The following is a 27532-nucleotide window of genomic DNA, read 5'->3' as shown; positions in this document are numbered from 1 at the left end:
TTAATTCCAATGTTTGTAATGATTCTTAGTTGTTTAATAGTAAATTTTTAAGGCTATAAATTTCTCCCTGATTACCAGTTTGGTCAGAACCCATAAGTTTTGATATGTAGTATTCTCTTTGTCATTGTCTTCAAATAAATTCTTCAAACAGATTTTTTATATTTTCTTTGACCTAAGAGTTACATGAGTGTGTGTGCATGCATGTGTGTTTTCAAATGGTTAGTTTTTGTTTTTTTGTTTTTTTTCCTGTATTTATTGTTAAATCCTAGATGTAGTAAGGTCAATGAAAATAGATAATACAGCATTTACTTTTTAGGACTTACTGTTTTCTTTAATCAAGTTTTGTACTCCATGGGTACCTGAAAAGAACTATTTTCATTTATAGAAGACCAAGCTTATTATTATTATTATTTTTAGACAGAGTCCTGCTCTGTTGCCCAGGCTGGAGTGCAATGGCCTGATCTCAGCTCACTGCAACCTCTACCTCCTGGGTTCAAGTGATTCTCCTGCCTCAGCCTCCCGAGTAGCTGGGATTATAGGTGCCCACTGCCACACCTGGCTAATTTTGTATTTTTGGTAGATGGACTTTCACCATGTTAGCCAGGCTGGTTTTGAACTCCTGACCTCAGGTGATCTGCCTGCCTTGGCCTCCCAAAGTGCTGGGATTACAGGCGTGAGCCACCGTGCCTGGCCTATTTTTTTTATTTTTTATTTTTTATTTTTGAGACAGAGTCTTGCTCTGTCATCCAGGCTGGAGTGCAATGGCACGATCTCAGCTCACTGCAGCCTCCGCCTCCTGAGTTCAAGTGATTCTCCTGCCTCAGCCTCCCGAGTAGCTGGGATTATAGGCGCCCACCGCCACATCTGGCTAATTTTGTATTTTTGGTAGGGATGGGCTTTCACCATGTTAGCTGGTTTTGAACTCCTGACCTCAGGTGATCTGCCTGCCTTGGCCTCCCAAAGTGTTGGGATTACAGGTGTGAGCCACCGTGCCTGGCCTATTTTTTTGTTTGTTTGTTTGTTTTGTTTTTTGAGACAGAGTCTTGCTCTGTCATCCAGGCTGGAGTGCAATGGCACGATCTCAGCTCACTGCAGCCTCCTCCTCCTGGACTCAAGCAATCCTCCTGCGTCAGCTTTCCACATAGCTGGGACTACAGGTATGCACCACCATGCCCAGCTAATTTTTCATTTTTGGTAGAGATGGGGTTTTGCCATGTTGCCCAGGCTGGTCCCGAGCTCCTAGGCTCAAACAATCCACTCACCTCGGCCTCCCAAAGTGGTGGGATTACAGGCATGAGCCACCATGCTCTGCCCCAAGCTTGTTAACTTTGTTACTGTAATACTATATCACTGCATCAATATATGTATGTATATATGTGTATATATATATGTGTGTGTATGATGTATACATATATACTTACATAAATTCTGGAAGAGATATACCAAAGCCTCTCTCTATGGTTGTGTTTTCCTTGAACTCACTTTTCATTTCTTACTTTTTTTTACTATGTATAATTTGATGTGTTACTTCTTTATGCATAGAAATTTGTAACCATTGGATATTCTCGATCACCTGGACTTTTGTTTTTTAGAGCAAGCCCTCTTCCTTGCTTTGCTTAATGTTTTCTGCCTTGAATTCTGCTTTATGTCACTTCTCCTGCCCAACTCTGCCAGTGTGGTGGGCACAATAGCAGTGCTCATGGAGGGCAGCTGAAAGGATGTTCCATCCTTGGCCCATGCAGATCTCCAGGTGGTCTGGAGCTCGGCCCTGCAGCTAGTCAGCCAGCTAAGAACTGTGTAGTGGCTGCATAGCCAGCAGCCCTTCCCCTTCCCCAGCCAGGCAGTTTGTCCTCAGATCCCCCCAGCTTATCACTGGCCTGTGATGGATCCTATTAAGATCCTTTTAGACATAGGTTTGATCTTCAAAAGCTGTGCAAACTAGATGTTACTATTTCTGTAACATAGCGGTATTTTTATTTCACATCTTATTTTCTTATTAAGCACCATTGGCCAAATTCTCTAGCTTTAGTTCTTTGTACTGAGAGCTGTTACTTTTTAAATTTTTTCTTTTGTTTCTTAGTTAATGTATGGTGAGGTGGAGGTGGGGGAACAGACAGACAAATAGACAGACAGCTGGGCAAATAAAGGAAAAACTGAATTCAGCCCAAATGGGTGTTCTCCTGGACATGGCACCTTAGACCTATTAAACTTCAGCAGTTAGTAAGAGACACAAGTGCTCAGCCCTTTCATGTCCTGTTATTTTCTGGTTGGGTTGCAGGTAAAAGCCTTATTGCTGGAGAGTATTTGAACTAGAAATGCTGAAATCTTGCCGGCATACATTGTGGTTGTTGCTCAGATGTTTGATTTATAGTTGGGCAGTGCTGTGTGAAAAAATTAGTAATCAGGATTAGAATTAAAGTCCAAAGATTATCTCAGTTTTCCATAAGTCGTCCTTTATATTTTTTTTAGCAGATCAGTACTGTTTTGTGCTATTTGGTTCTGGTTTGTGGTAAGCGCCTTCCGTCATGAAATATCTTCTTTAATTTTAGGAATCTATCTTCTGGATTTAATCTACATTGATTCTGCATATCCTGCCTCAGGCAGCATCATGGAAAACGAACAAAGATCCAATCAGATGAACAATATTCTTCGAATAATTGCTGATTTACAAGTTTCCTGCAGCTATGGTTAGTACCCTTGTTGTTAGAATTGTGAAATCTTGCCTCATTGAAATTTGGGTCCTATCAGTGAGAAAGCTCTAGAAACCAGACAAAGAATTACAAAGTTCTTCATTTTAATATCTTGAGCATCAAACATGTACTAGATCCTTTTATACATAGGTTTGATCTTCAAGAGCTGTGCAAACTAGGTGTTACTATTTCTGTATTACAGGTGAGGAAATTGAGGCTGAAAACAGTTTAGTCACTTGTCCATCCACAATCTCACGTCTAGTGAGTGGCAGAGCCCAGGTCTTTCTGGCTCCTGGGTCATTCATTCATGAAGAGCTTTCTGGGCAGCTCTCCTCCAAGCAGATTCGGGGATCAGTCTTCTTTCTTCTGTGACTCTGCCATCTCCATGGCCTCAGAATCCTCCACTGCATCCAGCTGGCAGGTGCAGGATGAGAGAGAACAATACAAGGGTGGGTTTTATGGGCCAGGGTTTTAGTGGCCAGTGCAGGCCACTTTTGCTGACAGGGGCTAGGAAATATAATCTAGCTGTGGGCCTAGGAGAAGGGAATCGATGTGGTAAGGGACTTGGCCACACTCTGCTGCACGTGGCCAGATCCACAGTGTGCCCATGATGGTGGGTGTGTAAGAGGGATGGAGAAAATCACTGGAGATGATGTCAGAATGCTGGATGGGCCATCCATGTGGGGATTGATTTTACCCGAGAAGATGGCAGACTTGGGGTGTGGAGCTTGACTGTGAGCCAGGTGCTCAAGTCTTCTGGGAATTAGCACTGATGAGCAGGCGGCCAGTCAGCCAAAGTCAGCCGTGAAGGGGGTGTGGTGCATGGGGTGTGGGGCTCTAGGCACCTGCCTCTGGGGAGCAAGGCTTTCACAAGACGGCAGAGGAGTAAAAGTCTGGTGGTAGGAAGGAACCCGGCCTCACCTGCTGTGCATAGGGTGTGAGAAAATCCACAGCCTCCGTTTGGGAATGTCACGGGGAAGCCAGGGTGGGTTCACCGAAGCAAGAGCCCTGCTCACCAGCCCCTGCACAGCATCCCCAGGTAGGGTGGGGGTTCCCACACTTCAGGGCAGCTTTCCTCACAGGAAGGGTAGGAGGCACCTGTATTCCCAGTGCAGGGTTCGCCTGCCCAGGCCCTTTCCAACACAAATACATGGACACTTGTTGTCCCGCTGGCCAGCAGAGCAACCACAGACATGGGCTTCAGGGTCAGATGGACTCCGGTTCCTATTCCAGCTTTGTCTCTTGAAAAGTCACTTTCTCCCCTTGAAGGTTTTCTCATGCATGAAAATGGAGATAGGATTCATGCAGAGCCCTTAGCACAGTCCCTGGCGTTTCACGAGAGCCCAGCAAATGCTCTCTCACCACTGTTCACCTTCACCTGCGCCATCTCCACCATCAGCTTTGTGAAACAGGTGTCGTCCTCACTTCACAGAGAGGACACTGAGGCTTCAGAGAAACAAAATGATCTGCTCAGAATCTCGCTATGAAGGGCCAGAGCCATCAGGTGCTCCTGCTACACCTGGATGCACCTCCCCAGAAAGCGAGGGTCCTCCCCACCCTCTTTTCTGCTCCTCTTCATGACCTCCTCTACTCCCTCCACCTCGCCTCTTGGCTTGTTCTGTCCCACCCAGTGGCTCTCTCAGAAGGAGTGCAGTGACTATGAAGGTCTGCAGAGAGCAGCTGACACCAGTCCCTCCAGAGATGGGCAACACCATGTGGCAGAAGCCTCCCATCACCTGGAGTCCAAACCCAGCTCTGCCTTTCCCAGCAATGCGACCTGTGCAGGTTGCCACAGTTTCTTCCTCTGTGCAATGGGGCTATTGTTTCTCCCACATGAGGCAGGTGTGAAGGTTAATGAAGATGACTCCTGTAAAATTACCTGCTGCAGAGCCTGGCACAGGCATGTTCAGGTGCCTGGAACCCTCCCTTTCTTCCTAGGATGCAGCAGTTCCAGTCATAGGCCAGCTTCTGGGTTAGGCCTCCACACCTGGCTGGGCAGGGTCTGTTCATTCATTCTTGCATTCATGTCACACAGCTGGTGGGTAGGTATAGGAGGCTTGCCCAGTTACCCCAGTGGAAACCTGTTTTAGGGCACAGACACCTGGCTCTGGTCTGTTCTGGAGGCCAGGGAGCCATCTTTCCCCAGCCCCTGATATCTGAGTGGAGGCACAGCTCCTCCTTCCTGGCTAAAAAAACATGGTGACCTCAGAGTGTGGTGACTAAGGCCTAGTCATCTGGGGGGCACTCCTTGAGGGCAGAACCCAGGCCTGATGATCCCCACCACCACGTTCCAGTAGTCAGCACAGGGCCAGTCCCCAAAGAGCATCAGCAACTGCTGGAGAATGAATGAGTCTCGCTATCCCAGGAGCATCTGAAATCAGTGATTTCTATACTTCTTATCTGGGGGCCTAAAGAGGGGGAGAGTCTAACGTCTCTGGATTTGGTCCACCTTTTGCAGATCACCTCACCACGCTGCCCCATGTGCAGAAGTACCTGAAGTCCGTACGCTACATTGAAGAGCTCCAGAAGTTTGTGGAAGATGACAACTACAAGTAAGTCCCCACCTACTCCTGTGTCAGCCCTCCCAGCCCCACCTTTGTCTTTAGCGCTCAGGTCCCTGCAAGTGGCCTAGCCCTTGTTGGGACCAGTGAGTGGCCACCTGCAGGGCTTATCAACGTCCACGGCAGTAGCACCCAGGCCCCAGCACACACAAGCGCATGCGTGCAGTGTGATCTTCGACCTCACAGCCCCACAATAGTGATGTCTGAACAGCTCTCATATCCATCTCTGCCCCATCCTCATAGGCCCCCCGGTTCAGAGGAAGGTGTCGTGTTAACTTCTCAGTGTGGCTTTCCCACATGGCACAGATAATATGAACTTGGACTCCACAGCTGTGAATGGCACAGGCTTGGTGCTCTGGTTCTCACAAGTGACTCCGCCACCCACAGTGCTGGGTGGCAAGACAGCTTCTAGCCATATCTCCAAGAGCTTGTTTCATGGATGAGACAATTCTTTATAACTCTCAGCTCTCTGCAGTATTCAAGGCCCTACCTCCTTCCCTGTAGAGCCCCTGTGGAGTAGACCCAGTTCTCATAACAACCCCATGGGCCCTTTGGCCTCATCTTCCACTAACCCTGCTGAGGCTTTCAGTGCTTTCTTCGTTTGTGGCATCTGGGAATTTATCCAGCATTTCTATGTATTTGGAGGGAAAAGAAGGATTTTTCATGTTAACCCTGTCTGCCATACTGCTTGGAAGTCCTCTTGGCTCATTTTCAGCTTGAGACTAAGAACCTCAGTACTTTTTCGTATGTCCTGGTATTAAGGCAAGTCCCAGCCATCTTGTAATCAATCATTTACCACCTAAATGTCAACTTCACGTTCCCAGATGGTCCCCGACTTAGGATGGCTCAACTTAATGGTTTTTCAGCTTTACAGTGGTGGGAAAGCAACGCACATTCGGTAGAAACTGTACTTTGAATACCCATACAGCCAGTCTGTTTTTCATTTTCAGCATGGTATTTAATAAATGCCGTGAGATATTCAACACTTCCTTATAAAATAGGCTTTGTGTTAGATGATTTTGTAAGCTCATGTAAGTGTTCTGGGCACATTTAAGGTAGGCTAGGCTAAGCTATGGTGTTCGGTAGGTGAAGTGTATTAAATGCATTTTTGACTTGTAATATTTTCAACTTATGATGAGTTTATTGGGATGTGTCCCCATCGTAAGTTGAGGAGCATCTGTATTCTTTTAAATCTTATCTTTTGATGGCTTCCAATATGCCATGATTCCCTGGAATCTTGTTATCCAGTAAATTTTTTATCTCTTCCAGTTTTGTGTCCATGAATTTGATTAGCCAGACTACATGGTCTTCATCTAAGTTAGTGAAAAGTAGAGAACAGAGCAACCCCCACATTACCCACAATTGACTCACCAGGAAAGACCCTAAGGGGAACGGATATTCAAGCAGTGCCCACTGGTCAGCTTTACAGGAGTGGTCTGCAGCCGGGGCTATGAACCAGAGTCACCTGGGAAACTCTCTAACCAGCCCTATGTCTCGGGTGGGGCCCGAAAATTTATTTTTTCAAAGCTCCCTAGGTGATTCTTTTGGAACATAGACATAATGCTTTCAGTTGTTTTATATAATAATTTGTTAAAATATAATATGAAAATGTGATCTGTTACATAATAGTAACAACAATAGATGAAAGCCAGAGATTACCATTAAAATTATGCTTGCCACAAAGCAAGCTCATTTTATTTATTTACAAAGCATTTGCTGTTCCTGAAAAGAGTGCCCTGCAGTACAGAATTTTTCCCACTTAGTTTCTGGGGTAATATTTTCCATTTACGCACTGGTATTATGATAAAGGAGACAGTGGTTTTTCATTAACACTGATATGCTTTAGAGAGAAAAATGGCCTATAAATACTTCTGACCATGAGATAATCTTTGAACAAGCTGCAAATCATGAGTAATTACTCCTTCTACTCTGAAGGATGTTGAGCACCCCAGCACCTGATGCTAAACAACAGTCAGCCTGGCTTTTTACAAAGGCTCTTTGTTGTGGTCAAAGTGGACAGACCCAGGGAGGAAGCCTGCATTCTCACCCCCGGCCCTCAGACCACTGAGGGAATTCCTTCCCAGGGAGGTCCAGGCTCCAAGGGGCAAGAGATGGGTAGAGCCTGTGATTCTGCTTGAGGACCCACACTCTGTGGCCCAAGTCACATCTGGAGGCTGGCTCCTCACCCACAAGGATGCAATGGCTTAGTTATTACATTGGTGGCATTGCATTGCTGACATTCTCCCCCATCTGCTTTGGAGATATTATGCCAAGAGGTCTAACCGGTGCTTTATTTCCCGCAGCCTTTATTCTATTTTATTTTATTTAAGAAAAATTACCCGATTTACCATTACTTAGAAAGCATGACCATTAGCATTAAGTAAACATACTTTTGGACATTTTTCTATGCATAGAAATGTATATATATGTAGGGAAGGATGGATAGATGGATGGATGGAAGGATAGAATATTAAAATTGGATTCTACTACACTGGCTATTTTTAATTTAAAATACTAACTTTAATTTCATTTTAATTTAACCAGAAAAAAACTGAAATGTGAAAAAAAAATGCTACTCTTTAAATAAATGTTTGTTTACCAAAAGAGAGATTATTTTTCAAAAGAGCCTTCTAAGGTTAATAAAAGAGGGCCAGGCACAGTGGGTCATGCCTGTTCACACCTGTAATCCCAGCACTTTGGGAGGCCAAGGAGGGTGGATCACCTGAAGTCCGGAGTTCAAGATCAGCCTGACCAACATGGTGAAACCCCGTCTCTGCTAAAAATACAAAAATTAGTCGGGCATGGTGGCGCGCGCCTGTAATCCCAGCTACTCAGGAGGCTGAGGCAAGAGAGTCACTTGAACCTGGGAGGCAGAGGTTGCAGTGAGCTGAGATTATGCCACTGTACTCCAGCCTGGATGACAGAGTGAGACTCCATCTCAAACTAATAATAATAATAATAATAATAGGCCGGGTGCGATGGCTCAAGCCTGTAATCCCAGCACTTTGGGAGGCTGAGACGTGCAGATCACGAGGTCAGGAGATCGAGACCATCCTGGCTAACCCGGTGAAACCCCGTCTCTACTAAAAAATACAAAACACTAGCCGGGCGAGGTGGCGGGAGCCTGTAGTCCCAGTTACTTGGGAGGCTGAGGCAGGAGAATGGCGTAAACCCGGGAGGCGGAGCTTGCAGTGAGCTGAGATCCGGCCACTGCACTCCAGCCCGGGCGACAGAGTGACACTCCGTCTCAAAAAAAAAATAATAATAATAATAATAATAATAATAAAAGAAGTCAGGAAAAACATTAGGAGGCTTGAGTCAATAAGTTTTATTTTAACTAGGTTTCCATTGTGAACAGTGTCAGCCAACTCTGGTTATGAAAGATGAGAATATTAGCCCTCTCCCCCTTCCTTAACCTCTACTTCACCAGCTTCCAACTTTTTGTTAGTTATATTATTATTACCACATATTCCAAGTCTATAACATAAACATGTTCAGGAATCAGAATTCCTACTGTTTACCATTTGTAAACAGATTCAGTTTTTACCACCTGTTGTTTCCCCATAGCTTCTCCGTTCCTGGAGTCTTTATTTTAATCAGTCCCTTATTTAGCTGCATTTCATCAGGAAGTAGGTCCCCCTACCAATGCTCCACCAAAAAAATAAAAGTGCTCACAGGGCCCGCATACCCTGCCTTCCCTCAGGGAAATGCCTGCGTTGGACTGGGGCTGGCCTTGCTGGCTGCCCTCCTTTGCTTCTCTCCCTCAGCGCTGCAGGCCGTGTGCCATTGCCTCTGGCTCTGGGTGATGCTGTGGAGAATGAACCCAGCTGATTTTGGTTTTTTTCCTCTTGTTAAGGGTCTTGTCTGCCGGGTAGGTGAAGAATTCCTTAAAGTTCAAAAGCTTCATAAGAGAATGCCTCAGAGTAGAGGGTTCTGTACCAGATTCCCCAGACCATGGTGTCGTCATCTTTCTTCATGGCAGAAAAACTCCTTTTGTTCGTGTCTTTGACTACTTCTGTGCCATTTCGTGGCTTCTCTCTTCCAGGGCTTCCAGGAATCCGTGTTGGATGCTCTCTGCCCGTCATATCCATTCACTTCTTGCTAACAGCGGCAGTCTCCACCTTGTTCATCAGCTGTCACTGCGATTGTCTGTTTCTACTTAGGTATTCATTCAGCACTCTCTTATTTCAGTCCTGGATTTGTTCCCCCTAGGTCTTCAATCTCCTTTTTCATCTCATTTTTCAAGTTTTGTTTTAGCATCTCATTTTTCAGGTTTTGTTTTACTTGTGTTTTTAATAAGTTGTTCCACTGCTCTAAGCACTTGGGGGGATTTCCTCTGCTCCTGGGGCTCCGTTCTTGGTTGGGCCATTGGGCACTGCTCACCTGTTCTTTCCTTCTTTTGTAAGAGGATGTTGGCTGTATTGCCATACTATTTCTTTTTTTCTGGCTCCCATTTGAGCGGCTCTGTCTGGATGTTCCACGGCTCTCATATGAGGGTGGGGGAGATGTCTGGCCCTCCTCTCATGTGTGTGAGAGGGGAACCCCTTACTGCTAGCTGGGAGGTCCAGGGGTTTCAGTTTTTCTCCTTTTCTGTAGCCTGGAGGAGTAGGAGGCTCAGGCTCTGTGGAGGCAGTAAGCAAGCAGTCTGTTTCACATATGTGGGTTCTGGCAAAAGGCCTATGTTGGAGTGTCCTTCACCTCTTTGGGGAGCTGTATCCCATTCCTAGAGATACCCTCAGGTTTCCCATCACGCCCCATGGAGGCTTCATTTCCATCAGAGGAGCTGCCGTGCTCTCGACCTATTTCATCAGCATCTGGTGCCATTCAGCAGAGGGAATGATAAGGACCCCCACTCAGACCCAGTGAGACCCCTCATTGGGCTTGACAGGAGCCATGCCATGATGCAACTCTTGGTCCAGTTTCAGAATCCTCTTTTTCTTTCCTTGACTGTAATTCTCTGAAGTTCATGGCTTTGAATTACTCCCCTACCCTTGTTTAGTTGCACCTGGTGAGTTCTTTTACTCATAAGCTTTTATAATTTTTTGTTGGTTTTGGAAGGAGAGGGAGAGTCTGGTATCTAGTCTCACTCTGTCATTTTCACCCAGAAGTTCTTAATCAGTGCTTTAAAAAGATACATTGGAGGGCCAGTCCTCATAGCATGTCCATTGCCTTGTCCCCCTCTAAGGGCATCTGATAACAGGGAGTGCAGTGTAATGATTAAACACTCCAGTTCAGAGGCCATGTGTGGTGGCTCATGCCTGTAAATCCCAACACTTTGGGAGGCTGAAGCAGGCTGGTCACTTGAGCTTAGGAGTTCGAGACCAGCCTGGCCAACATGGCGAAACCCCGTCTTTACTAAAAATACAAAAATTAGCCAGGCATGGTGGCACACACCTGTAATCCCACCTACTTGGGAGGCTGAGGCACGAGTATCACTTGAACCTGGGAGGCAGAGGCTGCAGTGAGCTGAGATCTTGCCACTGCAGTCTAGCCTGGGTGACAGAGCGAGACTCTGTCTCAAAAAAGGGGAGGCTGAGGCGGGCAGATCATAAGGTCAAGAGATCGAGACCATCCTTGCCAACATGGTGAAACCCTGTCTCTACTAAAAATAGAAAACTTACCTGGGGGTGGGGACGCATGCCTGTATTCCCAGCCAGCTACTTGGGAAGCTGAGGCGGGAGAATCACTTGAACCCAGGAGACAGAGGGTGCAGTGAGCCTAGATTGCGCCACTGCATTCCAGCCTGGCGACAGAGCAAGACTTCATCTAAAAAAAAAAAAAAAAAGAAAAAGAAAAAAAGAAAAAAAAACTAACCGGGTTCAGAGTCAGACAGTCCTGGGTTTGATCCCCTTCTCTGCCACTTGCTAATCCTATGAATTTGGGGAAGCTGCTTAACCTCACCACTCCTCAGTTTCCTCATCTGGAAAATGTACTGGTTCAGAGTGAACACATCTGTGCTCAGTAGACAGTAGGACATACTCAAGTCCTTTTCACTTTGTCTTTCTTAACCATTGTTTCTTGGCTGTGGAAACCCCCTGGAGACCTCAGAGGGAAGTGACTGTGATCTGGAGCAGATCTCACAGTATTCCTGGCTTCTGTGACTATAGTAGCTTTTCCCAGCCCCAAATAGGTTCCCGTGTGGTAAACCAGAGCCCATCTGATCTTATGAAAATCTTTGTTTTCAGACTGTCGCTCAGAATCGAACCAGGAAGCAGCTCTCCAAGACTAGTCTCTTCCAAGGAAGATCTTGCAGGTATTGTAGCTACCTCGAGTGGGAGCAAACCCGCTTCATAGCCTAATTGTGGCTGCCAGAGTTGGCCTTGACTGGGGAGCCCAAGGGCAAGTGAAGTTTGCAGCTTAGCAGACTCAGCTCTCCCTGCTCACAGCCCTCCTGCACCGGTCTGCCCAGGCTCCTGATCATGCAGGACTTGTGTGCTTCCCCCCTGTGCCGGGGCTCCCTGGAAGATCCTGAGTGTTAGAGCCTGGGCCTGAACAACCCCAAGAGAGGCAGAATCAGAGCCCCAAGTTGGGAGCGCACACAAGGTAGAGAAAGCCCCACCATCTTCTCCAGGCTCTCTGGACCCTTAGCAGGGCTGCTGCCCAGGCTTGGAGGGGTGTGCCCTGGAGGGGTGTGGAGGATGCCCAGGATATTTGGTATCACCAGGTGCAGGTGGCTCATCAGACTTGTGAAACACACACACATACACTGTCCCCTAGTGATTTGAGCCCAGGCTTTGCAGTCAAGCCCGAGCTCCGCTGTTTCCTGGCTTTGTCGCTTTACCTGTAATCTTCAGTGGCCTCATCCACAGAATGAACATAATATGAGGACTTACCTTCTCGGGTTGTTGTACTGCCTGAGTAAGCTCATGCCTGCCTGTAAAGTGCTCTGCTCACACTAACATTGTGAAAGTGCGCTCAGTGTTGGCTGCTTCATCGTTATTATTTAATGGTTACCTTTTACTCATATTCCAACTGGCTCTCAGTGACAGGAGCTGATCTCCACGGCTGTCCAGGGAGAGGTCGGCGGGGTGGGGGGTCGAGGGGAACCCAACAGCACTTCCTCCCGCTGGTTTGTGCTCTAGGTCATAGCACCCTGGGTTCTAGGCCACTGTAGTCTTGGACAAGTGACTTACCCCTTTGGGCTTCTTTTTTTTAAAAAAAAAAACCTATAAAATGGGATGATGAAACCCTCCTCCGAGGAACGCTGGAATGTCAAAAACAAAATACTATTTCGAAGGCACTCAGCTCAGAGTCTGATGTGCCGTGTTTGTAAGGGGGTGGCTATTGCAAGCTGCTACCTGGTGCCACACCTCCCCTAGCCTGTTGACCTGCTCAAGCCACTCTCCTCACTCTCCGGTGCCAGGCCAACCTCTGTAACAGCTCCTGGTGGACACAGGACCACAGAGCCCATAGGGCCAGTGTGGCAGCCTTTCATGAGCCCCACCCAGTAAGGCTCTGCCCCGATTCCTGGGGGGACTCCGGGCTGCTTGCCTTTTCCAGCCTCTCCTGGCTGCACTGTACAAGCCGGACCCTGCCTCCAGCACCCCTCGGGTCTGGTATCTTAGAGAGACATGCTGGTTGATTCTCGAGGCCTCTGGAAATGCTATTATCTATACCTCAAGACAGTCCTGGCGGAAACTTGATGTTCACAGGGTTTCCATAAGCCCAGTATTAAAATATCTCTTGCAGTCTTCCAAATCCATTGCCTTCCATATGTGGCAGGTGCCCCCAGCAAGGGTGGCCAGAAGGAAGGCTCCTAGTGCTGGTCTTGTCTCTACTTTGTCATCTCTGACATTCTAGAACACCTTCCCCCTCGGTCAGCATTCCTCCTTTTAGACGCTCAGTCACCTACACCTGACCTGTGGGGGAGGGGGAGGGAGCAGGGCAGGGTTCCTATCAGAAGACTGTAGGAGACAGCAGTTGTTTAGAGCTACAGAAGGAATGCTAGCAAAGACTAGCCTATTGCTTTGGGAGATAGTGCCAGAATTCTGGAGCAAAATGGAAGTGGTGGTCTGTCCTTCTGAGTCCCCTCCAAATTAGTGTGAATAAGAGGCCTGTTTGGCCTTTGCAGCCTCTTCAGTTCAATAGCCTTAACAGGATGAGCCACATCCCTGGACTTCTCTAAATGCCAAGAAGTCTCCATGCCGCACTTGTTGCTCTTCAGACAGCTCTGGAATACTCGTCTCCCAGTGCCCCTTCTTGCTGCCTGATTCCATGCTGGAGCCACTGAGCAGGGAGAGGTGGGAGGGCCCAGGGTCAGGCCCAGGGTGGTGTTCACCTTGGCGTGAGCCAACTCTGCCTCTCCCTAGTGGCTCTGGCCATCCACAGGCCACATCCTGGCCTCACCTCTGCCTGAGAGGAGCAAGGCCTCTGTGAAGTTCTCCTCCCCAGGCCCCTTGCTCGAGCCTTAGACATTCTTCCCCTCGTTTTCGTGGTCTGCTGCTGCTCATCCTGTTGGGCTCAGGGCGGCCTTTATTTCAGCTCTCGACTTCTTTATGGCACTCACCACAACTTGTCATTATTCTCTGTCTGGTCACTGGGACTGACTCATTCCTCATTGAATCTTCAGCACCTGGCATCATGCCTGCCTTTTGTAGATGCTCAATTTTCGTAGGGTTTTTGGAGGAGAAGGATGGATGGGTGAGTGGGTGGGTGGATAGATGGGTGGATGAAGAGCCAGGCTGCAGCTCTGGGTGGGCCTCTGGTGTACACTGGTCCAAGTATGGAGGGGGTCCTGGTGCTGCAGCCTCATGACTGAGGCTCAGAGGGCCCCCCTCCTCCCTGGTGCCTCCAGCCTCACCTCCAGCCCAAGCCCTCATCTGCCAGTCTGGCTCTCCCTAGCACCAGCCATTCAACACGCCTGCAGGCTGCTTCCTGCCAGGGCGATGGCAACAGAGGCTTCCTTTTCCCCTCCAGGCATCTATCTGACCCAGCTGGTCCCTTCATTTCACCACCATCTGCCCCACTATCTCCTCCCTGAGGAAGAGCCCAGGGCCCTGCCTCCGCCTCAGCCTCAGCCCCAGCCCCCAGCCCAGGTCTGCACTGAGCAACACTGGCTCCCCCTGCTAAGGTTAGGGAGAAGACCAGGAGGTTGCAGACCTGAAGCTGGTCTTAGACAACTAAAAGTGCTAATTGGGGGCCTCAAGAATGGGGTCACTCACTTGGCCCTGAGGCAGGAAAGGAGGCACTGCATTTCCTGGCCTCTTTTGACCCCTGACTGTCCTGGAAGTCAGCTGGGGAGCCAGGAGCCAGCCCTGGCCCAGCCTCCTCAGGTACAGCCTCCTTTCCCACGATCCACCCACACCTGTACTTGGCTCTGTTGTTTATTAGCCATGTGAGAGCAGAAACCAGCAAGCCAGCCAACTTCCAGCATCAGAGCCCTGGCAGGGGACAGAATGGACCCCAGATGGTTCACATGAAGAGACTTTAATGAACAGAACCAGTAAAGCATGGCGAGGCACCCATGGGCCGGCCCAGGGTCCTGGGGAGGTTGGAGTCCTAGGCTGAAGGGCATGGGGAAGAAGTGTTACCAACCCCAGGGATGGCTGAGTTCTGGAGGGTGGTTGGCTGTGCAGGGTCTGTGGGCAGGGAGGGGGAAGCAGGAGGGAGCAGAGAGAAATCCCTGGCCTCTCTCTCCTCCAGCCCTCAGTCTGCTGCCAGAGCCTTTCCTTGGCCAAATCCAGTAGAAAGCTAGGGGCAAAGGGTCCAGGAAATGCATCTCAAGGGGAAGCCTCCCCCGACCAGAAGTGGCAAGTGGGCAGGGCAAAAAATGCAACCGAATTGTGCAAACAGACTACTCAGCATACTGCCAAGCCTCAGTGTCTCCATCTGTAAAGTGGACATAAAGTCTCCCTCCTTCACAGGGTTGTGTTGTTAGCACAGTGCCCGGCACAGAACACACGTGGTAGGTGGAACTTGATCGTGGTGATGTGATTGTCATAATTGTCAATATTGTGATTCTGCCTGATTCTGTGATTCATCACTGAATCAGCCTGCAGCTTTTATCTAAACATCCCTGCCCCGGGGAAGCCTTCTCCCCACTATCACCCCCACCCCGATCAGGTCAGGCCCTGTAACAACCAGGCCCTGGCAAACTGGGGGACAAATCCGCCCTCTGCTTTCATATGGGCACAGCCACCCCTCTTGGGTTGACATATTGCCTGTGGCTGTTTTCATGCAGCAGTGGCAGAGTTGAGTGGTTGGGACAAAGACCCTGTGGCCTGCAGAGCCTGAACTATTTACTATCTGGTTTTTACAGGCACATGCTAGCCCCAGCTCCTTCCCGCAACTGGCCCTCGTGCCCCTCCGTGGCGCTTCCCTCTGCAGTGATGGCACAGTTAGCTGTGTGCTTATTTGCCTATGTCTGTCTGCCCTGCCAGACTGAAAGCCCCCTGAGGAAGGCCCCAGTCTAGAATTCCTAGAGCCCAGGACAGAAATCCCTCCATCAGCCACAACTCTTCAAGCTCCTCACAGGGTCCTGTAGGCACCTGGTCCTCGGAGGCAGCTCCAGAGTGGGCTGGCTGCTGACTCGGCACAGCCTTGGGAGAAGTGCTGATGCCGGCAGTTTTCCACAGCAGAGCGAGTCCCAGCTTATAGGAGTGTTTTCGACCAATTTTCCAAATCCCTGGCTTCAGCCCTGGAAGCAGGATGTGAAGGTTTTCATTGATCACCAGAGGATCGAGGAGTGCCTGGAAGGCTTCAGACACACTCGGGGGTCCCAGCTACCCACTAGCAGCCTCATAAGACGGAGAGCGGGTGCTGCTGCAGCTGTGGGGCAGCCTGGGGTCCTGGGGAGGTGGAGCCAGAGGGGCAGCTCCAGGGAGGCCTTTCTGGACCTGGCAGCCAGACTGAGCTGCGTGGCAGGAGCCCGACCAGACTCAGGGACAGGAATGTGCCTCTTGTAGTCCCAGGAATGGGAGGAACGCAGGCTTCCCCGGCTCCTCAGGAGGGGGTTTAGGCTTCAGCTCGGTGCCCTTTCCAGTAGGCACATCCCCCCACACCTGTCAAGGAGAGGCCCTAAGACATGCTCATTCGTTCATTCACCCAAGACTTCCGGGCCAAGGGCTTGCTGTGAGCCAGGTGCCCAGTGAGAGAAGGCAAGAACCTGCCCCCCAAAGTTCACGTTTTAGTGGGGGAAACAGGCAGCAAAACTGCCAGGGGCAAGGATGGGCACACTGAAAGGAGGCAGTAGGGGCGAGACCAGTGTGACGGGCGGTCTCTCTGGCCCTCTTCTAGGCAGCGCCCGCACCTCTACCCCTCTACCCAGCCCACCTGCCCTGGCATTGACAGCGGCCCAGGTCTCGCCCTCTGAGGCCTTGATTCATATCCGAAATGGTCTGTGGGCTGAGGCTGCCCTTTGTCTCTGGGATGGTCCCTGCCCCCCACAGAGAGCTGGCCCCCACTTTCCACCACTGCAGAATGACTGTGTGGGCAGATCCATACCAACAAATAGGCTGTGAGAAAGGAAATGGAGAAACCTTCTCAGTTTCTGTGTCTGTGGAGAAAAAAAGGCCAAGAATGCCACGTTTTCCATTTTCCCTCCACATGTAATGTTTAGTTTCTATAAATGAACTAATATTTTCCTGGAGAGAAAAAAATCATAAAGAACGCTGACCCCCAGAGAGGGCAAGTAATGTTTGTGTGTACTTTGGAACTGGTGAAGACATTTCCAGATTTTGTTAGTCCCGCCTCCACGTGGCTTTACCAACTGACAGGTTTTCTCAGAAGATTCCTGGGCAGCACCGCGAGTCCAGGAAAATCTTCGGCCTTGGCCTCTGGTTTCTGTGCTCGCACTGTGAGGACTGCTCTCTGACACACCTGTGTGTCTCCCTGTTGTATTGCCTGGTGGTAGAAACCACCTCTGGAGTCAGGCAGAGCTCAGTTCAGAGCCTGGCTCCAGCAGTCCTTAGCTGTAGGCCCTTGGGCCGTTGGTTTGATCCCCCTAAGTCTGTTTTCCTATTGGAGAAATAGGAATAGGAATCTTCACACAGACATACTTCACAGGGTCTCTGGGGAAGTCCCCTTAGTCCAGCGCCTGGCATACACTCACCTCTTGAGAGTGTTAGCTCGCGGCCGCCCAAGCAGGCCCTGGTGCCGTCCAGACATCGGGGAGTTGGTAGGGGGACAGAGGGAGCTCCCGCTGGGGCAGTCACCAGCATACCAGTACTGCTGTCGCTCACGAGCCACCCCAGAACCTAAGGGCATGAAACAACCATTTTATTACATGCATAGACTGTGTGGGTCAGGAAGCTGAACAGGGCTGGGGCTGGAGCTGGAGTCACCTGCAGCCATCTTCACTCACATGCTCAGTGCTTGCTGCCAGATGGGGCTGGGGCTACAAGTGGGGGGCGTGGAACACCTACCTGTGGCCTCCCACTGTGGCCTGGGCCTCCTCACAGCGTGGCAGCTTCAGTATCAGCAGCCTCCTGCAGAGCAGCTGGCTTTCACCCAGAGCAAATGGCCAAGGAGAGCAGGGTAGAACCTGCATCACTGAGCCCTTATGAGCCAGCCTCAGAAGTCACGCAGCCTTACTGCTGCCACACTCTGCTGCTCAGGGCAGTCACGAAGGCCTGCAGCTCCAAGGAGAGGGACGTAGACCCTACCACTGAATGGGAGCAGCATCAAAGACTTTATGGATAGGTTTTAAAGCCAGCACCTCAGCTGTTCCACGGGAGGGAAACAGAGACTCCAGGAGTTGCATAATACCAGTGATAGCAGCTGAGCTGCACTGAGCATGTACTCTCTGCTGGGCACCATCGTAAGTATTCTCATGTACTCACTCAGTGACCCTGACACAGACACTGCGAAGTGGGGCCAGTGTCATCCCCATTCTACAGGTGAAGATGCAGGGGCTCACCCAGCCTCATGCACTGAGGAAGTGGCAGAACCAGCTGCCAAGCCCAAGGCTCTGGACAGCCTCTGGGCTCTGTCCCTGCAGCTTCATGTATCCGTACAGTGCAAGTAAGCATTACATTGGCATGTCCTTGACTTTCCTGCAGTCACTTTTGAGACACACATTGTCCCCAGTTGGTCCTCAGAAGGCAACTGCCATGTAAGAATCAGAACTCAAAACCTGATCTGACATTAAATCTAATCTCCTTGTCTCAGTCTAGTTGGGGTGCTTCAGGCCTGGCTGCTTGTGGCAAGAGAGCAGGGGTGTTTGGCCCTTCTCCCTCCCTAGGCCTTTCTCCATCTCTTTGGCCTGCAGCAACTGGGGGAGAGGATACAGTGGTAATTGGAGCATAGGGGTGATATGGGCCACATCCAGGCAGGGAGTTGGCCAAAGGTGAGTTTGAGTCTCGCCTCTTCTGCTTGACCTTGACGTGACAGGCTGCTGAGATGGGAGGCTCCAAGAACAAAGGAGATGTCAAATCCCAGAGTAATGGGCCACAACTGGCCTCCTATCCCTGGAGCTCCTCACAGAGGGCCCCTCCCGCCCATCCATTCCGAAAATATAAACGGGCAGAGAGAGTATGTTTCCCCTGCAAATCTTGTGTTTAGGGGCTAGGCGTGGTGGTTCACGCCTGTACTCCTGGAACTTTGGGAGGCTGAGGCAGGCAGATGGCTTGAGCCCAGAGTACAGTTTGAGACCGGCCCAAGCAATATGGCAAAACCTCATCTGTTAAAATTAAAAAAAAAAAAATTAGCCAGGCATGTGCCTTAGCTTCCTGAGGCCCTCACTGGAAGCAGATGCTGGCAACATAATTCCTTACAGCCTATAGAACCATGAGCCAGTTAAACCTCTTTTCTTTCTTTTCTTTTTTTTTTTTTAAAAGACGGAGTCTCGCTCTGTCACCCAGGCTGGAGTGCAGTGACGTGATCTGGGCTCACTGCAACCTCTGCCTCTTGAGTTCGAGTGATTCTCCTGCCTTAGCCTCCCGAGTAGCTAGGATTACAGTTGCCTGCCACCATGCCCAGCTAATTTTTGTATTTTTAGTAGAGACGGGTTTCACTATGTTGGCTAGGCTGCTCTTGAACTCCTGACCTCAGGTGATCTGCCCACCTTGGCCTCCCAAAGTCCTGGGATTACAGGCATGAGTCACCACGCCCAGCCTAAACTTCTTTTCTTCACAAATTATCCAGCCTCGGGTATCCCTTTATAGTAATGCAAATGTACTAATTCATACCCTACTCCTAGTACCTATTTTCTGTGTTAGGCCATTCTTGCATCACCATAAAGAAATACCTGAGGCTGAGTAATTTATTTTAAAAAGAGGTTTCATCGGCTCACAGTTCTGCAAGCTTTACAAGCTTGGCACCAACATCTGCTTGGCTTCCGGTGAGGTCCTCAGGAAGCTTACAGAAAGTGAAGGATGAACAAGCATGTTACATGGTGAGAGCAGAAGCAAGAGACGCAGGGGTGAGGAGAGGGGAGGTCCCAGACTTTTAAACAACCAGATCTCATGTGAACTGAGTGAGAACTCACTTATCACCAACGGGACGGTGCTAAACCATTCATGAGGGATCTGCCCCCCAATCCAGTCACCTCCCACCAGGCCTTGCCTCCAACACTGGAAATCACATTTCAACATGAGATTTGGAGGGGGCAAACCATTTCACAGGGCCTTCTAGCTGGCAGCTGATATCGCTGATGCTTCTTCTCCCAGGCACTTTCATGGGTATTTCAGAGATTCCACAAGTCCCTTGACCCAGGCAGATGCAAGTCTATTTGGGGGATCCCTGCAGCCCCTTCCATGCCTCCCACAGTCTGGTGCCCACTGCCAGCTTCCTGATGCTTGGGTCCCCACCAGCCCTCAACTCTGCCAGCTTTCCTCACACAGGCCACCTCGGTCTACAGGAGGCCTCATTCTAACAGACCTGTGAGCACAGCAGACCTGCCTGTGGCCACCACTGTCTTCTAGCACAGCCGTTGGGCCTCATGAGGCCTGAGTAAGGCACAGCAGCTCCCTTGGGTCTCCTGACTGCTAGAGACATAGTTCAACCTCCCCAGGGGGTCTGTGGAGACTCCCCCCAACTATGTGTGAGTAGGAAAAGAGTCCCAGGGGCAAGCGGTAGGCCCTCTCTCCACATGCTCTTCTCTCCAGAAACATACTCTATCTGCCTGTTTATATTTTCAGAATGGATGGGCGGGAGGGGCCCTCTGTGAGGAGCTCCAGGGATAGGAGGCCAGTTGTGGCCCATTACTCTGGGATTTCACATTTCCTTTGTTCTTGGAGTCTCCCATCTGTCACGTCAAGGTCAAGCAGAAGAGGTGAGACTCAAACCCACCTCTGGCCAGCTCCCTGCCTGGATGTGGCCCAGCTCCTCACGAGTACCAGCAGCTCCCCCAGCATCTGCTGCTCTGCGCCGCCCCAGCATCTGCTGCTCCGTGCTCCCCGTGGCCTAGGAATCTGCCCTAGGATGGGTGATTGGATGCCATTTGCAGAAAGAAATGATCAAGGTCAACCAGGTGCAGTGGCTCACACCTGTAATCCCAGCACTTTGGGAAGCTGAAGCAGGAGGATCGCTTGAGCCTAGGAGTTCAAGACCAGCCTGGGCAACATGGCAAAACTACATCTCTACGAAAGTATAGAAATTATCTGGGCATGGTGGCGCGTGCCTACAACCCCAGCTCCTCAGGGCTTAGGCGAGATCGCTTGATCCCAGGAGGTGGAGGCTGCAGGGAGCCATGATCGCACCACTGCGCTCCAGCTTGGATGACAGAGTAAGACCCTGTCTCAAGAAAAAAAAAAAAGGAAATGAACCGGGCCCTCTGAGTGATGTGTGAGACAGCTCTTGGCTGTCAGGGAGAACTCGTGAGAGCTGCATGTATGAGAAACAATGTGTGTGAATGTGAAAGTGACCAGCTCCCAGGCTCCACTGTGAAACCTGGCCAGAGAAGGGTTTCAACACAGACTTTCTGTGCAGAGGGGCCCCAGTGTCCTGGAGAGACACGGGGTCTGGCAGACCTGGAGAGGGCCTGAGTCCTTGGGAACCGGATTCTCAGCATGGGCAGGAGGGACACTGAGGACACTGAGCCCCCTTCACATTAGGCAAAAGTCACCCTGTGCACCAGAGGCTCAGAGTGGCACCTGCAAGAGCACCCAGTTGCACAGTTGTCAAGCCCCCTTCTCCAATGAGAAAACGTAGGCTCCGAAGGATGAGACCCGACTGTGAGATCCCAGCTCAGCGTGGGGCAGAGGCTGGACTGGAACCCAAGTCTTGTGACTCCAAGCTGAGTAGTTTCCCTTCTGCCACAGCTGCCTCCCATTAATTTCCGATGTGCGATACTTGGAAAGTGCCTCTGTGAGCGGCAGCAGGGCTGCCAGGCTGCTTAAATAGGGCAGTGCTGTCCCAGGCAGGCCACTTGGATGCTGCCGGAAATCCGTGGGAACGAGGCTTCCCGTCCCAAACGCATGTCTTCCTCATCTACCCAGTGGCCTCCAGACATCAATCCCAAAATGAACTTCTCATCATGTCCCCAAAACCTGACAGTACCAAGGATACCACTCCACTGACGGTCACCCCAAGTCCCCCTCCCTCCATACCCCCAGCCTGTGGTGTCAAGTCTTGGTGTCAAGCAACATCCAGTTGCTCTCCAACCAAAGCAAACTTTCTAGGGTACACATCTGAATGCATCAGTGCCCCTTCCTAAAAATCTCTACACCTTCCCCTCATTGAACTCCAGGCTTCTTCAAAGGCCCGGCTCTCTGTCACCCCAAGTCTGTGCACATGCTCTTCTGTCTGCATCCATCACTGTTCCTGCTGGAGCTCTTGCACCTGCCTGGACATCAGACCCTCCAGGGGTCCCCTCTGTGTTCTCACGTGCACCGTGCTCAGGGCTATCCTGTTCACTGACTGCTCACCCGGGCAAGTTCCTGAACTCTTCCCCCGTCCGGTTCTACATCCTAAAAGTAAGATAGCAACAGTACTTGCATGGCAGTGTTAATGTGAGGCTTAAATAAGATCAGATGTACAAAGCATTTATGACAGTTCCTGGCACTTTGTAGATGCTCAGTAAACATTAGCTACTGTCATTATTACCATCGTTATTGTTGTAGTTATATTATTGGTGTAGTTGTTGCCTTTACCGTATTTATTATTGTTACTATTCTCATGTAAAAGTAGATGTCTCTCCTGGTCTAATGACCTGGCTACTTCTCTCTCTCCCACACTTGACTAGAAACTCATCTTTCTAATCCAGTGTAGTATCTCCGGCTCCTGCCCCAGGGGCAGGCCCAAGGTCAGGGCTCAGGAAAAGTTGGTCACATGAAGGAGGGAGGGATGCTGTATGGCTTATTCCTCACAGGGAGGCTGTCAGTCAGGGTCACCATTCCTGTTTCACAGATGTAGAATTCAGGTTCAGAGGTGTGAGGTGACTTGCCCAAGGTCACTTAGCCTGCAAGTGGCAGACACAGGTGGGGGCCCAGGCCTGTGTGCCTTCAGATCCTGAGTCTTTGCCGTCACTCTTCATCATTCTGTCCACTCCAAGGCCGTTGTTCAGAGGCTCCGGGCTCCTTTCTCTTCCAATCAATGAGTGGTCTGTTGGGCAGCCTGTTGCTTTCTTGAAAGAAATGTAATGAAAACCAGATTTTTTTTCAACATGATATCTTGTTCCCCACAGAGACTGTCAGTTCTCATATGTTCCAATAAAACTGCTAAAGAAACAGCCACTTAAAGAGCTTTAAAGATTATTCATGGAAAAATTATGCTGAGGAAAAACGGAGCAATCCTCTGAGATAGTCAAGCCACACGGTCAGTTTTTCCAGCTGTCCGTGCCATATCGGGGCTGGCAGCAGGAACTGTACTCTGCTCAGCCAGCCCAGAGCCCTGGTGCATTATGACCACCCACACCCTTGCCCCTGCCCCGAGACATGGAGAAACAAACTTGCCAGCCACCCAGCTCACAAGCGGTCCCAGAAGACACGTGTCCCTGGTGCTGTCACGTGGTGGCCACCCCAGGCTTGGCAGGGCAAGCACATGAGGCCTTTCAGTAGCAGAGGGTGTCACTTACTGGCAGAGAGGCCCCCCATCCCTGGGGCCCAGTTGAATGGGAATTCTTCTCTTCCGCGTCAGACCCAGGCTGTTGGTCAACAATGCAGAAGAGGGGAGGAGCTGAGACCCAGAGCAGGGGGAGCAGCATCAGCTTTGAAACGGCGCCCAGGGAAGCTGCAGGCTCTTCTGCTGGGCCCCCCACCCTTCCTCCAGTTGGGTCAAGGGGCATCTGAGGCCAGGCATGCCTCCCAGGGCCATCCATAGCCGAAAGAAGAGGGGGCAGATCCAGGCCTAGTCCTGCAGGGAGAGTCAAGAATTGAATGGAAGAGACCAAGGGCAAGTCCAGTGGGTTTGGGAGAGACTGAGCATGGGAATCGGAGCTAGAGGCAGGAAGCACATGGAGACAGATGGGAAAAGGAGTCAGGCAGGAGTGAACAGGAAGGGCCAAAAGAAGTTACCAGAAGAGACTTGGAGCTTCCAACTGTGGGACTGCAGAGTGCCTCTGAGCCTTCCTTTAAAATGGCGGTGATAAAGGTTACTAACCTCATAGGAGTCAAAGAACAGGACTTTGAAGTGTTTACTCAAGTCTGGCACACAGTGCATAATAGATGCTAATTCCCATCACCTTCCTTTCCTCAAGGGTAGTAACTGGGTCTTACCCACTACAGACTTCCTGGAGGAAGTGTCTCCTGTTTACTAGATCACTTCAGATATGGCCACCGTGTTCCTCCGTCCTCGTGTTCTGACCAGCACCTGACCTCTGAACAGTTAGCCTTCCTCCCCAGGCACCACAAGAGTGCCGCACACCTGGGATCAAGTCCTGCCTCCAGCGTGTTGTAGCTCTGTAAGCCCCACTTTCGCATCTGTAAAATGGAGCTACTAAGAGTTTCCACCTCAAGTGTTGTGGCACAGGTACAGAGCACGGCGCCGGGTGCATCTCATTGTTGTAATTGTCATCATGATTGTTACTACCACAACACCAGGTAGCCTTGGAGTCCACTCCAAACCACAAGGGAGGAGCCATGCAATTTGACCTTCAGAAAACACTTTTCTGAGTCAGGGTGGGAGCCAGAGTGACTCAGGCAGTGAGACTGTAATCCCTTGCACACGGCTGCTGATAAACAAGGCAAGATCCACCCTCTACATGGATTCGTTTCTTGAGCAATATGTGCAAAACCAAAACAAAGCAGGATGGTTTTCATTCTTCCTTTTCCTCTCTGGGACAACTGCACGAGATGTTTCCTTCGGAACAGAGCCTGCCTGCATTGCAGCGCTTCGAGCAGAGCTTCTTCCCCGGGCCGAACAGCCGCATCACCTGGAGAGCTTTGGCTGACGGCAATGCCCAGACCCACCTGTGGCCCACATAATCAGTCTCCAGGGGTGGGCCCAAGAAACTCCATTTCTAACACTCTCTCCAGATGGTTCTGATACATTCTTTGGTTAAGAATTAGAGCCTCTTTTTTTTTTTTTTTTTTTTTTTTTTTTTGAGATGGAGTCTCACTCTGTGAGTACAGTGGTGCAATCTCAGCTCACTGCAACCTCCATCTCCCGGGCTCAGGTGATTCTCCTGCCTCAGCCTCCTGAGTAGCTGGGACTATAGGCGCGTGCCACCATGCCTGGCTAATTTTTTGTATTTTTTAGTAGAGACGGTTTCGCCATATTGACCAGGCTGGTCTTGAACTCCTGACCTCGTGATCCTCCCGAGCCTCAGAGAAGCTGATGACCACATGGAATCCCTTGCCAGGAAAATGCACACATACAAAAGCTTAGCTGCACTTTCAGTCCTTCCATACACCTCTCCTGGGTTTGTGAAGTCTCGGCCAAGAACCTTTACTTTAGAGTCACGCCTCTCCAGTTCCATTATTGTGGCTTGGTCTGTCAGATCCTGTTCTTGAGATGCCATCTGAAAAGCAGGAACTGGGGCCTCAGAGAGCCTCCCCTCTCTCCTGCCATCAAGCTAATTTATTTAGGCAGCTGCGCCAAGAGTCAGTGTCGGGTGGCAGGGTCTCTTAAGATTCTTTGAACTGCAGCAATAAAGACAGACTCTGGCTGACTTCAACCAAAAGAGGAACCATTGGGCTGGGTGCTGGGGCTCATGCCTGCAATTCCAGCTGGGAGCCTGAGGTCGGTGGATCAAATGAGGCCAGGAGCTTGAGACTAGCCTGGCCAACATGGTCTCAAAACCTCGTCTCTACTAAAGAAACCTGTCTCTACTAAAAATACAAAAACAAAACAAAAAAAATTTAGTCAGGCATTGTGGCATATGCCTGTAATCCCAGCTACTTGGGAGGTTAAGGCATGAGAGTCACTTGAATGCAGGAGGTGGAGGTTGCAGAGAGCCAAGATGGCACCACTGCACTCCAGCCTGGGTGACAGAGCAAGACTGTCTCCAAAAAGAAAAAGAAAAAGGAACCATTGGCTCACAGAAACCAAGGAGGGCTGAACAGCCAGGCCAGGGATACACTGGGTGTCAGGAACAACTGAAACAGACCTCTCTTCCACCTTGCTTTGTGGCCTCACTCAGTGAGGTTACTTTCCTTTTCTGTCACCACAGATCAGATTCCCTCACCACAAGCAGGGAAACATGGCCATCCTTATTTCTCATTCATCAAACAGAGATTGTCCTCTAATGCTTTCTAGGCTCAAATCCAAAAGTCCTGGGGAGAGTGTCCACTCGTAGACCCATCAGCTGGGGCCACAGGCGAGGCCGCTTTGGACTGGCATTGCCTCCCCCGTCTACATCAGTGGGAGGAGAATGTGCTTCCTGAGAAGGTGCCTGGCAGGTGGTCCCAGGTGTCTGCTCCATGCACTCACAAGGCCTAGACTTGAACCTAACCCCATCGCCAGCCAGGTCCTAGACACATGCTTGATGCCTACCCACTGAGCTTCTACTACTCTACTTGCAAGTTGAAGCTAATAATATAGACCTCAGAGGAGTGCTGTGTGGACTAAATGTGAAGGCACTACAGGGTCAAGGCAAACACAGATGACACACTCAAGTTGGGTGGTTGGAAGAGAGTTTCAGAATGGGGCTATTTACAAAGATGTGGGCAGAGTATGGGGACCCCAAAGGACAGCTCAGTACCCCAGGGTTAGAAACAGACTGCCACCTCTCAGGAGTGACCCCGCAGGGAGGGAGCCAGAGGAGGCAGTGCCCCAGCCTGCTCCCCATCAGCCTAAGCCAGTGAGGAGCCAGAGGGAGCCAGGGAGCCCACTGACCTAGCCCCGTGTGCAGCCCGCTGGTCCATGGCACAGGGTGGAGAAGGGTGGAGGACAAATCTGGACGGGCAGATGGAGATTCCAGCACAGCACCTGGCACAGAGTAGGTGACCACTATTTTTAAAGTAGTCTCACTTTAAATAACGAAATAGTTAATGCATAGGGAATACCCATTGTCCCCACCATCCATATTTAGCAGCAGTTAACATTTTGCCAGGTTCACCACATATTTCTTTAAGTAATAATACTACAGATGGAGGGAAGGCCCCTTACCCCCATCCTGCATCATTTCCCTTTCCTCCTTACAGGTAACTGCTGTGCTGATTTGCATTATTCTTGTGCAGGTTTTGCGTTTTACTGCATACTTATGTGTAAACATATATACTGTTGTTTTGTGTGTTTTAAAAATTTGACCTAAGTGGCATAATGCCATAAACATTATTTTACAACTTACTCTCTCTACTTAACATAAGTTTTGGGGTTTGTTTGTTTGTTTGTTTGTTTTTTGAGACAGGGTCTCACTCAGTTGCCCAGGCTGGAGTGCAGTGGCATGTTATCAGCTCACTTCAACCTCCACCTCCTGGGTTCAAGCAGTCCTCCCACCTCAGCCTCCTGAGTAGCTGGGACTGCAGGTGCACACCACCATACTGGGCTAGGTTTTGTATTTTTTTTTTTAGAGATGGGATTTCACTATATTGCCCAAGCTGAAACTTAAGTTTTTACGATTTATCTATATTGATACCTGTAGATGCAGTTTCATCTTCTCTTTGTAAAATTTGTTGATTAAATAAACCACAGCTCATGTATCTATTTCCCTACTGATGGACATGTAGCTTGTTTCAGCTTTTTTGCAATGACACACAATGCCACCTTGAGCATCCTCGTATATGTGGCTCCCCGTGTATATATGCAAGAGTTTCTCTAGAGTAAAAACCTAAATTAGAATCACCAGGTATAAAAGGCAGGGAATCTTCCTTTATTCAGCATTGCTCATTGCTTTCCAAATATTTTACCTGCATGTAAGCCCCAAGCTAGAGTTCCTGTTCCTCCACCTCTGCCAATGCAATACATTGTCAAGCTAAATTTTTTATTGTTTTTTACCATCTGTTGGAATAAATAGATACCTCC

At 49.8% G+C, this 27532-nt stretch overlaps 1 protein-coding gene across 9 annotated transcripts in view; it reads left to right on the top strand.

Moving 5' to 3' along the window:
• The window catches only part of RALGPS1 (Ral GEF with PH domain and SH3 binding motif 1), a 305937-nt gene that overhangs the window by 245425 nt on the left and 32980 nt on the right, over positions 1-27532 (top strand). For 8 of the 9 annotated variants that reach the window (XM_025359233.1, XM_025359236.1, XM_025359232.1 and 5 more), the window contains 3 exons: positions 2550-2687; positions 5149-5242; positions 11437-11504. In XM_025359233.1, the coding sequence (XP_025215018.1) occupies positions 2550-2687; positions 5149-5242; positions 11437-11504 (300 nt within the window). Of the gene's footprint in view, positions 1-2549; positions 2688-5148; positions 5243-11436; positions 11505-14581; positions 15112-27532 lie in introns of those variants that run through there. The other variant, XM_025359238.1, reaches the window with a different exon arrangement.

This window comes from Theropithecus gelada, chromosome 15 (assembly GCF_003255815.1).
Source record: "Theropithecus gelada isolate Dixy chromosome 15, Tgel_1.0, whole genome shotgun sequence".
NCBI classification, from domain to species: Eukaryota; Metazoa; Chordata; class Mammalia; order Primates; family Cercopithecidae; genus Theropithecus; species Theropithecus gelada.
Note: the sequence above shows the minus strand (reverse complement) of the source record. Positions and strands in the feature narration are given on the sequence as shown.